Raw genomic sequence first — 14,380 nt, forward strand, 5'->3', positions numbered from 1 at the left:
GTGCTACTGTCATGCAAATAAATCACTGTCTAGATGAGTGGTAGATAGAGAATCGTGTTTATCCTCTACCACTACAGACAAAGAAGCAGTCAATGAAATTGAAAGGAAACCAATTTAAAACAGATCATAGGAAATTTTTTACACACAGTGCCCAATAAATCTATGGACTCCCCTTGCCATAGCGTATCATGGAGTTGAGAGCTTTTCAGGATTCAGAGAGAGGTGGAATGTTTCTCTGATAAACAGATGGTCCACTTACATTTAATAGGATAAACATGTGCAAGGGACAGACCCTCCTGCTTTATGTATAACCAACAGCTTACCTTCTGGCAGGTAGCCCTTTATTGTCTGCGGGGGCTGGGGGGTGCTCCTACCTTCCTCTGAAGCACCTGGTGCTAGCTCCTGTCAGATGAGTGACCAGGCTTCATGCATCCCTGTTCTGGTCAGGTGAGCCTTGTGTTCTGAGACAGTCAAGCCCCTAGACGCTGTCTGAATCTGACTGTGAATAGGAGGAGCTGGGTTGCTGCCAGACCTCCACTTTCTACATGTCAATCTGGTCTGGGAGAAGGAGTGTTAGAGGTAAGCCCAGCAGCTCTGCTGTGGTAGTAAGAATTTTATTGATGCTCCTGCCTTTAAATTTTGGTTCAGCCAGACGCATTTTGAGGGCAATAGCAGCAAATTTCAGTGCTCAGGCTGGATGAGGTGCCCACCGCCATAGTGTCTGTGTGCCTGCGATTTCCTTCCAAACAAATGTCAGTGGCACGTTTTCAGACGTTCATAATTTGATTTGAAAAATAGTGTCTTGCACCTGGTCAAAGCCTGTTCTCTCACTGTTGCCGGCACCCAGTGCCCAGAGGCAAACAACAGCAGGGGTTCATTGCCCGGTGAGCGTCACCCAATAAACACAACAGGGTGGAGAAGCAGAAAAAGTTTATTTGCAGCCGCAAACAAGGTACAGGGAGAATAGAATCTCAAATCCTGCACATCAGAGCAGGTCATTACACACACTTTTATCTTCCTTAATGCTACTACACTACACATCAGCCAATCAAAGCTTTGCACAAATGCTCTGCCTTCCTTATATGGGTTACAACAATGTTTATTTCCTGCAACCTCTAACAAGCATTCCTAGCAACTTAAACAACCAGCACATCCTGTCTGGCCTTGTAGCTGTCTCTCCTGTTATCTTTAACTTGGCGTCAGCAAACCTTACACTATGAGGCATTATCTGCGGCTGCAACATTATTTTAAAAGCAAAAGAGCTTACTCAAACCAGCCAGGCCTGGCTTCTATTAAGGGGGGTTGAAAAGAAGTCCTAAGGCCTACAGCAGGGAGACTTCCTCGAGCCTTATGGCCTTCCATCCCCTTGACTTAACTAGTGGCCATGCCCTGGGGTCTCCAACATCACTGTGGGAAGTATCTCAGAGTTTCTGGGTCTTTGATTTACCACCTCAGTCAAAAGAAATCACTAATTTTTCTAGTGGGATGCTTAGCCTGACCAGGTTGCTGGGCCAAGTCACAGACCACAAAGTCGTAAGGTGGAGAGTGAGGATGTGGGGCTGCAAAGCTGGGTCTCACCATGAGGAGCCGCTCTGCAGTAGCAAATCTATGACATACTCATGTAGCTGTTGGCAGGATTGGGAGCTACATTTTAAGACCAGACCTAGCAAGTGAGTTTAACCAACAGTTGTAGGGAGAAGAGGAAGGTAGGATGGGACGGGGATGCAAGCATCTAGGACTCCATTTGGTGAGTTGGATTCAATTATGTTTTTCTCATTTAATTTCTCTGTCCCTCTCCCTACTTCTGTTTTATTTCTGATTACTTTTATTAGCACAAAAGGAAAGAAGCAGAGGAATTTACCCTGGGCATTTGCATTTCCTCCTGTACATATGCTTCAATCTGTCTCTAGTAGGACACTTTTTTTAAATAATAATAAACCTCTGGTCTTGCTGCACTTCAACCCTGGTACCATTTTCTAAAGTTTTAAAAACATTATTGCTAGCAGGTGCTGGCTGTCCCTTGTACCATGGAAATATTTCTTTTATGATAGTCTCTCTGCCCTGCCCCTCAGGCCCCAAGCTTTCCCAGCCAATCCCACCTGCTTTTTGAGCCCTAGGGCTACAGGAGCCTTGAGAGCTGTTGCATGGTCTATTTGGCTTAGAACAGGGCGTGGGGTGATTTGGCTTAGAACTGGGCCTTGAGGACGGTAAATGTTTATTAGGCTTTGGGTCTGGGAACCAGCGGTGTGGTCTATGCTGTGCAGAGATCCTGGCGGGCCCACCCCATCCCTGCCCCAGGCAGTTCATTGGATAGTGCATGACCAGGGATCAAAGGATCCTGTTGTAGCAAAACAGGGCAGAATTTCTTCTTTATTTACTCTCACCCAGGATTTAAATCAGCTTCTGTATCGGATGGCTAAAGGATAGCTAATATGACGCCAATTTGAAAAAAGATTCCAGACGCAATCCTGGCAATTGCAGACCAGTAAGCCTAACTTCATTACCAGGCAAATTGGTTGAAACTGTAGTAAAGAACAGAATTGTCAAGACACATAGATGAACACAATTTGTTGGGCAACAGTCAGCATGGTTTTTTTTTAAAGGGAAGTCATAGAATCATAGAATATCAGGGTTGGAAGGGACCTCAGGAAGTCGTCTAGTTCAACCCTGTGCTAAAAGCAGGACCAATCCCCAGTTTTTGCCCCAGACCCCTAAATGGCCCCTCAAGGATTAGAACTCTCAACCCTGGGTTTAGCAGGCCAATGCTCAAACCACTGAGCTATCCCTCCCCCCTCCTGCCTCACCAATCTACAAGCATGTGGACAAGGAGGATCCAGTGGATATAGTGTACTTAGATTTTCAGAAAGCCTTTGACCTCACCAAAGGCTCTTAAGCAAAGTAAGCAGTCATGGGATAAGAGGGAAGGTCCTCTCATGGATCAGTAACTGATTAAAAGACAGGAAACAAAGCGTAGGAATAAATGGTCAGTTTTCAGAATGGAGAGAGGTAAATAGTGGTGTCCCCCAGGGATCTGTACTGGGACCAGTGCTATTCAACATGTTCATAAATGATCAGGAAAAAGGGTGATAACAGTGAGGTGGCCAAATTTGCAGATGATACAAAACTACTCAGGATAGTTAAGTTCAAAGCAGACTGCGAAGAATTAAAAAGGAATCTCACAAAACTGGGTGACTGGGCAACAAAATGGCAGATGAAATTCAGTGTTAATAAATGCAAAGTAATGCACATTGGAAAACATAATCCCAACTATACATATAAAATGATGGGAGTCTAAATTAGCTGGTAGCACTCAAGAAAGAGATCTTGGAATCATTGTGGATAGTTCTCTGAAAACATCCACTCAATGTGCAGTGACAGTCAAAAAAGCGAACAGAATGTTGGGAATCATTAGGAATGGGATAAATATAAGACAGAAAATATCATATTGCCTCTATATAAATCCATGGTACACCCACATATTGACTACTGTGTGCATATCTGGTCACCCCACCTCAATTAAAGATATATTGGAATTGGAAAAGACAGCCCCCCAACCTGAAGCAAATACTCACCAGCAACCACACAACAGAACCACTAACCCAGGAACCTATCCTTGCAACAAAGCCCGTTGCCAACTGTGCCAACACCCATTTTTTCATGATCTGTGTGTATATAAATCTCCTCACTGTATTTTCCACTTTATGCATCCGATGAAGTGAGCTGTAGTTCACAAAAGTTTATGCTCAAATAAATTGGTTAGTCTCTAAGGTGCCACAAGTACTCCTTTTCTTTTTGTGAATACAGGCTAACACGGCTGCTACTCTGAAACCTATAAAGCCATGACTGGTGTGGAGAAAATAAATAAGAAAGTGTTATTTACTCCTCACGACACAAGAACTAGGGGTCACCCAATGAAATTAATAGGCAGCAGGTTTAAAACAAACAAAAGGAAGTATTTCTTCACACAACGCACAGTCAATCTGTAGAACTCCTTGCCAGACGATGTTGTGAAGGCCAAGACTATAACAGGGTTCAAAAAAGAACTAGATAAGGTCATGGAGGATAGGCCCATCAATGGCTATTAGCCAATGTGGCAGGGATGCAAAACCATGGTCTGAAGTGTCCCTACCCTCTGTTTGCCAGAAGCTAGGAATGGGTGACAAGGGATGGATGACTTGATGATTACCTGTTCTGTTCATTCCCTCTGAAGCACCTGGCATTGGCCACTGTTGGAAGACAGGATACTGGGCTAGAAGGACCATTGGTCTGACCCAGTATGGCTGTTCTTATGTTAAGGGCTGTTGTAAAGAGGACAGTGATCAATTGCTCTCCATGTCCACTGAAGGTAGGACAAGAAGTAAACGGCTTAATCTGCAACAAGGGAGTTTTCAGTTTGGTACAGGGGAACCCCATTTATCCGATCTACTTGGGACCAGGGCCCGATCGCATAATCAAAAATTTGGATAATCAGGAGAATGGGCGGGGCTTGTGCTGTCAAGCCCCAGCGGAGGGGCTCGGTTCAGTTAATACAGAAAGATGGTTAAACAGTGTTCTACTGTATTAGGAAAAACTTTCTAACGATAAAGGTAGTTAAGCTCTGGAACAGGCTTCCAATGGAGGTGGATTCTCTGTAATTTGAAATCTTTAAACCACAATTTGAGGACTTCAGTAACTCGGGGAAAGGTGAAGAAGGATCTATTACAGGAATGGGAGGGTGGAGTTCTGTGGCCTGTGATGTGCAGGAGGTCAGATTACATGATCATGATGGTTCCTTCTAACCTTTGAGTCTGAGTTGTGGAATCTCCATCACTGGAGGTTTCTAAGAATAGGTTGGCCAGACACCTGTCAGGGATGTTCTAGGTTTACTTGGTTCTGCCTCAGTGCAGGGGATAGAACTTCATGACTTCTCAAGGTCCCTTCCAGCCCTGCATTTCTATGATTTCGTGGTCTGTCCTTCATGGTAAAGATTCTCTTAGGTGCTTCTTCTGGCTCTGCTGGCTGAAAAGTCGGGCATACTCGTGGGCATGACACATTCACACAGTGTTCCCAGCATGTTGTCAGTTACTGCTTGGAATTGAGTAGTGATGTCACCTACTGAAATGGCTGTGAGGGCCTTCCCTGCAATTACTACTTACCTGAGTAAGAGGGGTCTGCTCCTCCATAGGCGCCGACTTCTTCTGGCGCCGTTGGGTGCTTGATGCCCCCGGCCCTGCCCAACTCCACCCCTGCCCCACCCTCTCCCGCCCCCATTCCACCCCCTTCCCCAAAGTCTCCGCCCCCATTCCAACCCTGTCCCCGCCCCCTCCCTGCCCCTATTCGACTCCTTCCCCAAATCCCCACCACGTTCCTGCTCCTCCCCACTCCCTCACAGTGTTTGCTACAGCTGTTTGGTGGCGGCAAGCTCTGGGAGGGAGGGAGGAGCTGGGAGGAGGCGGAGGAGGAGGTGGGGGGGGGCGTGGGGACCTTGGCTGCTGGTGCATGAAGAGCACCCACTAATTTTTCCCCTTGGATGCTCCAGCCCCAGAGCATCCACGGAGTCGGCGTCTATGCGCTCCTCTCCTCTTGCACTCAATCCTTGACATCAGTGGCTGGTTGTGCTTTTCACAGTGCCTGTGTCATGACTGTTTGCTCTGTCCCTGCAGGCAGAGTGTCATAATTACATCCGCATTCTGGAGTTTGCTGATGAGAGCCACCTCTACACCTGCGGGACCTTTGCTTTTGATCCACAGTGTGGCTTCATTGTAAGGGCTCAGTGCCTGTTGGGGAAGGGGGAGGGAGTAAAGGGAGGGTTGAATGGGCCAGGAGAAGAGTCCAGTGCTGCCTGCTTGGGGAAACGGGCAGAGATCAGGAAGGATGAACCTAAAGCTAATGAGAGGCTTTTCTGTGGCTTCATCACCCTGGTTTGAGCTTTCAGAGGCCATAAGGAATACACCCTCAGCCTCTTGGTGAGCTATGGAAGTAGTATCCCCATTTTGCAGAAGGAGAAGTGAGTTGCCCAAGGTCATGCCAGGAGTCTGTGTCAGAACCAGGGGTTGAACCCTCCTGAGGCCCCAGGCAGTGTTTTAACCACAGAACATTCCCTCTATATATTAAATTTCTAGTCCTGAGTGGGGTGGTAGTAAGGCAGGAACCCAGGGAAGGATTGGGGCCTCCAGTGAGTGGTTAACGGCCTTCGTAACGAAGTACTGCAGCAAAAAATAAATGCTCTCTTGGCTGCAGTAACAAGTTAAACAAGGGAGGGGACAAGTCCTGGGGCTTCCACCATTGAGAGTCCACACAGTCCAGCTTAACATCAGCCTGTCCCACCCCAGACAGCCTGCAGGGGGGTGGTGTCTGTTAACCCCTCCCCAAACCCAAATGGGGTGGCTGAACTTTCTCTGCTTTTATTGCAGAAAGTGGCCAATTTCAGCAGTGTGGAGCGGCAGGAAAGTGGCCGGGGGAAATGCCCCTTTGAGCCTACGCAACAGTCAGCAGCCGTAATGGTCGGTACGTTTGTCACAGTGTCAGCGGCATTTTGGTTTGGTCTGGAACTCAGTGCAAGGAGCAAGACTGTGGCTCTGGAAGGAAGAAGCATGTTGGGGGTAGCAGCAGCAAGTGAACAAGCTTCCCTCACCATCCAGGTGTAAAGGGATTTCAGTCCTTGGCCTCCTCTGCGGAGACTGCTTGCAGGGCCGGTTAGTTACAGTTGCAATGTGGACATCTGTCTATTAGGAACTGGACAGAAGCACCAGCCCTCCATTCCCCAGAGTCACCACATGGGGGCAATGACTTCCTGGGATTACTATCTATCTCTGAATGGAACCGGTGACCTATGTGTAAAACGCCACAATCCATGTCCCGACCCGGAGCTGGAGAGGGATACAAATTACATAGCGCATATCACAGAGCGGCATCTGCTGCTGCCCAGTCCAGGAGCTGGCGCAGACCACATGAGGTCTGCACCACCTTGAGCCATTTAGTGTTTGAAAGTGAACGCTTTTTAAATACACTGACCTGAGCATTCCAGACTGAGGCTACCAAGGCCCAGTGTGTCCCCATGACCTAGAATCTCCCAAACCTGGTCCTCGTCTTGCCCGTGCTTGAGCCATGGGGAGCCAGGCAGAGTGCAGTGGCTGACTTGGTTAGGAAGATTCCCTTCCATCTCCAACTGGAGAAGGGTGCCATGTGACTGGGTTAGCACCGAGGCCACAAGTGGTAGCCACTAGCATTCTAAACCAGCTGCTGATGAACCTGGGTGGAAAATGGAGTAAAATCCAGCCTCTCCTTGCCATCCAGATGTTACATCAAAGCCCGATTAGCCGCATTTTCCTTATAGGTTCAGGCACAGCTCTGCATTACAGCCTGGCCACGGTGTACTCCTTTCCCCTCCCCCATCTCTTTTCCTGCATTGCACATTGGTCCTCTGTGTCTTTCACACCTGTCACATCTTGGACCTTCCTCTAGATGGTGTCCTGTATGCTGCCACTGTCAGCAACTTCCTGGGGACGCAGCCCATCATCTCCAGAGCAACAGGAAACCTTGAGGAGCGCATCCGGACAGAGATCTCAGTGACCTGGCTGAATGGTGAGTGACCAATGGAGATCATAGAATCATAGAATATTAGGGTTGGAAGGGACCTCAGGAGGTCATCTAGTCCAACCCCCTGCTCAAAACAGAACCAATCCCCAACTATATCATCCCAGCCAGGGCTTTGTCAAGCCTGACCTTAAAAACCTCTAAGGAAGGAGATTCCACCACCTCCCTAGGTAACCCATTCCAGTGTTTCACCACCCTCCTAGTGAAAAAGTTTTTCCTAATATCCAGCCTAAACCTCCCCCACTGCAACTTGAGACCATTACTCCTCGTTCTGTCATCTGCTAGCACTGAGAACAGTCTAGATCCATCCTCTTTGGAAGCCGCTTTCAGGGAGTTGAAAGCAGGTATCAAATTCCCCCTCATTCGTCTCTTCTGTAGACTAAACAATCCCAGTTCCCTCAGCCTCTCCTCATAAGTCATGTGTTCCAGTCCCCTCATCATTTTTGTTGCCCTCTGCTGGACTCTTTCCAATTTTTCCACATCCTTCCTGTAGTGGGGTGCCCAAAACTGGACACAGTACTCCACATGACGCCTCACCAATGCCGAATAGAGGGGATCGATCACGTCCCTCGATCTGCTGGCAATGCCCCTACTTATACAGCCCAAAATGCCATTAGCCTTCTTGGCAACAAGGGCATACTGTTGACTCATATCCAGCTTCTCGTCCACTGTAACCCCTAGGTCCTTTTCTTCAGAACTGCTGCCGAGCCATTCGGTCCCTAGTCTGAAGCAGTGCATGGGATTCTTCCGTCCTAAGTGCAGGACTCTGCACTTGTCCTTGTTGAACCTCATCAGATTTCTTTTGGCCCAATCCTTTAATTTGTCTAGGGCCCTCTGTATCCTATCCCTACCCTCCAGTATATCTACCACTCCTCCCAGTTTAGTGTCATCTGCAAACTTGCTGAGGGTGCAGTCCACGCCATTCTTCAGATCATTAATGAAGATATTGAAGAAAACCGGCCCCAGGACTGACCCTTGGGGCACTCCGCTTGATACCAGCTGCCAACTAGACATGGAGCCATTGATCAATATCCTTTGAGCCCGATGATCTAGCCAGCTTTCTATCCACCTTATAGTCCATTCATCCGGCCCATACTACTTTAAGTTGCTGGCAAGAATACTGTGGGAGACCGTATTAAAAGCTTTGCTAAAGTCAAGGAATAACATGTCCACTGATTTCCCCTCATCCACAGAGCCAGTTATCTTGTCATAGAAGGCAATTAGATGAGTCAGGCATGACTTGCCCTTGGTGAATCCATGCTGACTGTTCCTGATCACTTTCCTCTCCTCTAAGTGCTTCAGAATTGATTCCTTGAGGACCTGCTCCACGATTTTTCCAGGGACTGAGGTGAGGCTGACTGACCTGTAGTTCCCAGGATCATCCTCCTTCACTTTTTTAAAGATGAGCACTACATTAGCCTTTTTCCAGTCATCCAGGACCTCCTCCGATTGCTACGAGTTATCAACGATAATGGCCAATGGCTCTGCAATCACATCCGCCAACTGCTTTAGCACCCTCGGATGCAGTGCATCCGGCCCCACGGTCGTGTGTTCGTCCAGCTTTTCTAAATAGTCCCGAACCCTGTTTCTCCACAGAGGGCTGGTCACCTCCTCCCCATACTGTGCTGCCCAATGCAGTAGTCTGGGAGCTGACCTTGTTCGTGAAGACAGAGGCAAAAAAAGCATTGAGTACATTAGCTTTTTCCACATCCTCTGTCACTAGGTTGCCTCCCCCATTCAGTAAGGGGCCCACACTTTCCTTGACTTTCTTCTTGTTGCTAATGTGCCTGAAGAAACCCTTCTTGTTACTCTTAACATCTCTTGCTAGCTGCACCTCCAGGTGTGATTTGGCCTTCCTGATTTCACTCCTGCATGCCTGAGCAATATTTTTATACACCTCCCTGGTCATTTGTCCCATCTTCCACTTCTTGTAAGCTTCTTTTTTGTGTTTAAGATCAGCAAGGATTTCACTGTTAAGCCAAGCTGGTTGCCTGCCATATTTACTATTCTTTCGACACATCAGGATGGTTTGTTCCTGCAACGTCAATAAAGATTCTTTAAAATACAGCCAGCTCTCCTGGACTCCTTACCCCCTCTTGTTTGTTCTCCAAGGGGATCCTGCCCATCAGTTCCTTGAGGGAGTCAAAGTCTGCTTTTCTGAAGTCTAGGGTCCAAGATGCTGCCCATGCTAAGTCTCTAAGGGATCTGAGGACAGAGAGAAGGGGGGAGATGGATGTTTCTGAGGGGGACAGAGGTGGGAGTCTTTGAGCCCATCAGTGGCCGATGACATAAAGAGAAGATGCCAAGTGAATCCTGCCTCCTCTTGGCCCCTGAGAGTGTCATAGAATCATAGAATATCAGGGTTGGAAGGGACCTCAGGAGGTCATCGAGTCCAACCCCCTGCTCAAAGCAGGACTGATGCCCAACTAAATCATCCCAGCCAGGGCTTTGTCAAGCCTGACCTTAAAAACTTCTAAGGAAGGAGATTCCACCACCTCCCTAGGTAACACATTCCAGTATTTCACCATCCTCCTAGTGAAAAGGTTTTTCCTAATATCCAATCTAAACCTCCCCCACTGCAACTTGAGACCATTACTCCTCGTTCTGTCATCTGCTAGCACTGAGAACAGTCTAGATCCATCCTCTTTGGAAGCCGCTTTCAGGGAGTTGAAAGCAGCTGTCAAATCCCCCCTCATTCTTCTCTTCCGCAGACTAAACAATCCCAGTTCCCTCAGCCTCTCCTCATAAGTCATGTGTTCCAGTCCCCTAATCATTTTTGTTGCCCTCCGCTGGACTCTTTCCAATTTTTCCACATCCTTCTTGTAGTGTGGGGCCCAAAACTGGACACAGTACTCCAGATGAGGCCTCACCAGTGTCGAATAGAGGGGAACGATCACGTCCCTCGATCTGCGAGCAATGCCCCTACTTATACAGCCCAAAATGCCATTGGCCTTCTTGGCAACAATGGCACACTATTGACTCATATCCAGCTTCTCGTCCACTGTAACCCCTAGGTCCTTTTCTGCAGAACTGCTGCCGAGCCATTCGGTCCCTAGTCTGTAGCGGTGCATTGGATTCTTCCGTCCTAAGTGCAGGACTCTGTACTTGTCCTTGTTGAACCTCATCAGATTTCTTTTGGCCCAATCCTCCAATTTATCTAGGTCCCACTGTATCCTATCCCTATCCTCCAGCATATCTACCTCTCCTCCCAGTTTAGTGTCATCTGCAAACTTGCTGAGAGTGCAATCCACACCATCCTCCAGATCATTAATGAAGATATTGAACAAAACCGGCCCGAGGACCGACCCTTGGGGCACTCCACTTGATACCGGCTGCCAACTAGACATGGAGCCATTGATCACTACCCGTTGAGCCCGACAATCTAGCCAGCTTTCTATCCACCTTATCGTCCATTCATCCAATCCATACTTTTTTTAACGTGCTGGCAAGAATACTGTGGGAGACCATGTCAAAAGCTTTGCTAAAGTCAAGGAACAACACGTCCACTGCTTTCCCTTCATCCACAGAGCCAGTTATCTCGTCATAGAAGGCAATTAGATTAGTCAAGCATGACTTGCCCTTGGTGAATCCATGCTGACTGCTCCTGATCACTTTCCTCTCCTTCAGTGCTTCAGAATTGATTCCTTGAGGACCTGCTCCATGATTTTTCCAGGGACTGAGGTGAGGCTGACTGGCCTGTAGTTCCCAGGATCCTCCTCCTTCCCTTTTTTAAAGATGGGCACTACATTAGCCTTTTTCCAGTCATCCGGGACTTCCCCTGATCGCCATGAGTTTTCAAAGATAATGGCCAATGGCTCTGCAATCACATCCGCCAACTCCTTTAGCACTCTCGGATGCAGCACATCCGGCCCCATGGGCTTGTGCTCATCCAGCTTTTCTAAATAGTCCCGAACCACTTCTTTCTCCACAGAGGGCTGGTCACCTCCTCCCCATGCTGTGCTGCCCAGTGCAGCAGTCTGGGAGCTGACCTTGTACATGAAGACAGAGGCAAAAAAAAGCAGTGTCCATGGCAGGTAGGGATGATATCAATATACTGGCCCTTTGCCCAGGAACAGTGGTAGTCACGTGTGTGTGTGGGGGGGAGGGATCTGCCTTGTTCAGCATTTGAAGCTCCGATAGTTCATTTCCTGTTATGATGGTCTCTCACCTGTATCCATAGACCCAGTCTTTGTGGGCTCCACTTTCCTGAGAGGGGACGAGAGTGGAGAGAATGACAAAATCTATTTCTTCTTCACGGAGACAGCCAGAGAGTACGACTTCTATGAACAAGTGAGGGTCCCACGTGTGGCCAGAGTCTGCAAGGTACGATCCCCAGGGCTCCCACAATGCAGAAGGGAGGGGATGGCCTCACAGGCACTTGGCAGTTTCTGTGCAAAGTGAAAGCTGCCTGCCAGTCCGAGGGTGTCTGCCACTCTCAGGAGGAGGTAAAAAGTAATTACCCTTATCTGGCCAGGACACTAGTGTGATGGGTTGGATCACAGAAACCCCTTGGGAACTGCCAACTGATGTGCTGAGACTACCCTTGAGCCTGTTTCCCCTGGCAGCTTGAGACTTCAGTGCCCTGCCTGGTTTGAACCAGATACGCTAGCCTGCTGCAAACCCAGACCCAGGTCTGAGCCATGTCCCCTAACAGCTGCAAGCTTAACTGAAAACAGTTTAAGAAGTGTTTCTGTTCCAGCACTCAGATGCCCACTCCCAATGGCGTCCAAACCCCAAATAAATCTGTTTTACTCTGTATAAAGCTTATGTAGGGTAAACTCATAAATTTGTTTGCCCTCTGTAGCACTGATGGAGCTGTTTGCCCGCCCCCCCCCCCTCCCCCAGGTATTAATACATACTCTGGGTTAATTAATAAGTAAAAAGTGATTTTATTAAATACAAAAAGTAGGATTCAAGTGGTTCCAAGTAATGACAGACAGAACAAAGTAAATTACCAGACAAAATAAAATAAAACACAGAAGTCTATGCCTAATACAGTAAGAAAGTGATTACTGCTGAAATCTCACCCTCAGAGATGATCCAGTAAGCTTCTTTTACAGACTAGTCTCCTTCTTGTCTGGGTCCAGCAATCGCTCCCACCCCTGAGGTTATTGTCCTTTGTTCCAGTCTCTTTTAGGTAACCTTTGGGTGTGGAGAGGCTATCTCTTGAGCCAGCTGAAGACAAAATGGAGAGGTTTTCAGGGGCTTAAATAGACTTTCTCTTGTGGGTGGTCCCCCTCCTCTCTCCTATCCAGAATTCAGCTCAAAGATGGAGTTTTGGAGTCACATGGGCAAGTCACAGGTCCATGCATGACTGAATTCCTTACCAGCCAGGCCACATTCCTGGGAAAGCTCAGATGTGGATTGGCATCTCCAAGTTCATTGTTGGCTTAAGTGTTTCTTGATTGGGCACTTACTGAGAATAGTCTTTTCTCAGGAAGCTCTGACCAACTGCTTCACTGAGGCTACTTAAAATTAAACAAGTACATAGCCAATATTCATAATTTTGAATACAAAAATGATACATGCATACAAATAGGATGAATATATTTAGTAGATCATAACCTTTACAGAGATATGTTACATTCATAAGCATATTCCCATAAAGCATTATGGGGTGCACCATCACAACCAGAACTGGAAACCTGCTTCTGCCAGAAGAACCTATGGGATATGCAGTGATGGTACATGGCAAGGCCCTCACTTTTACATCTCGCTGTCAGGAGCACAATATGTCCTGCCACCGCTTGGAGCCAGGGGTGTCAATGTGGACTTGGAGCCCCTCTGCTCTCTAGGTTTTCCTGAAGAACATCTTCCATCCCTGATCAGATTCCATCACTAAATTGAGCCCTGCTGTATCTCCAGATTCCATCCACTCCTCTCCATCCACACAGCCAAACTCCGGTCCTGGCATTGGACATCCGCACCTCCACCACAGCAAATTCCTCCTCTCTGGTCTCCCTGACACACACCTACCTCTCATCTCTGTCCAAATCTCCACTGCAAAAATAACCTATCTCACTGCACCCGCAGAGCGTGTTCAGCTCCTGGTGAGCCTTGTGGGCTCCCTTTGAACTCCTATGACAGGTTTCAGAGTAACAGCCGTGTTAGTCTGTATTCGCAAAAAGAAAAGGAGTACTTGTGGCACCTTAGAGACTAACCAATTTATTTGAGCATAAGCTTTCGTGAGCTACAGCTCATTTCATTGGATGCATACTGTGGAAAATACAGAAGATGTTTTTATACACACAAACCATGAAAAAATGGGTGTTTATCACTACAAAAGGTTTTCTCTCCCCCCACCCCACTCTCCTGCTGGTAATAGCTTATCTAAAGTGATCACTCTCCTTACAGTGTGTATGATAATCAAGGTGGGCCATTTCCAGCACAAATCCAGGGTTTAACAAGAACGTCTGAGGAACGGGGGGGTAAGGAAAAAACAAGTTGAAAGTTGCGATATTACAGCAGAAAAACTTCAAAACCAGACTCCAGCGAGAGACTGCTGAATTGGAATTCATTTGCAAATTGGATACAATTAACTTAGGCTTGAATAGAGACTGGGAGTGGCTAAGTCATTATGCAAGGTAACCTATTTCCCCTTGTTTTTTCCTTACCCTCTGCCCCCCGTTCCTCAGACGTTCTTGTTAAACCCTGGATTTGTGCTGGAAATGGCCCACCTTGATTATCATACACATTGTAAGGAGAGTGATCACTTTTTAGATAAGCTATTACCAGCAGGAGAGTGGGGTGGGGGGAGAGAAAACCTTTTGTAGTGATAAACACCCATTTTTTCATGGTTTGTGTG

The 14,380-nt window shown here is 47.5% G+C and overlaps 1 protein-coding gene across 2 annotated transcripts in view; it reads left to right on the forward strand.

Moving 5' to 3' along the window:
- SEMA4F (ssemaphorin 4F) overlaps window positions 1–14,380 on the forward strand; it is a 134,453-nt gene that overhangs the window by 80,512 nt on the left and 39,561 nt on the right. For both annotated transcript variants that reach the window (XM_037898566.2, XM_043545100.1), the window contains 4 exons: window positions 5,647–5,741; window positions 6,393–6,486; window positions 7,444–7,563; window positions 11,756–11,898. In XM_037898566.2, coding sequence (XP_037754494.1) covers window positions 5,647–5,741; window positions 6,393–6,486; window positions 7,444–7,563; window positions 11,756–11,898 — 452 coding nt within the window. The remainder of the gene's footprint in view (window positions 1–5,646; window positions 5,742–6,392; window positions 6,487–7,443; window positions 7,564–11,755; window positions 11,899–14,380) is intronic.

This window comes from Chelonia mydas, chromosome 4, assembly GCF_015237465.2.
Source record: "Chelonia mydas isolate rCheMyd1 chromosome 4, rCheMyd1.pri.v2, whole genome shotgun sequence".
NCBI lineage: Eukaryota > Metazoa > Chordata > Testudines > Cheloniidae > Chelonia > Chelonia mydas.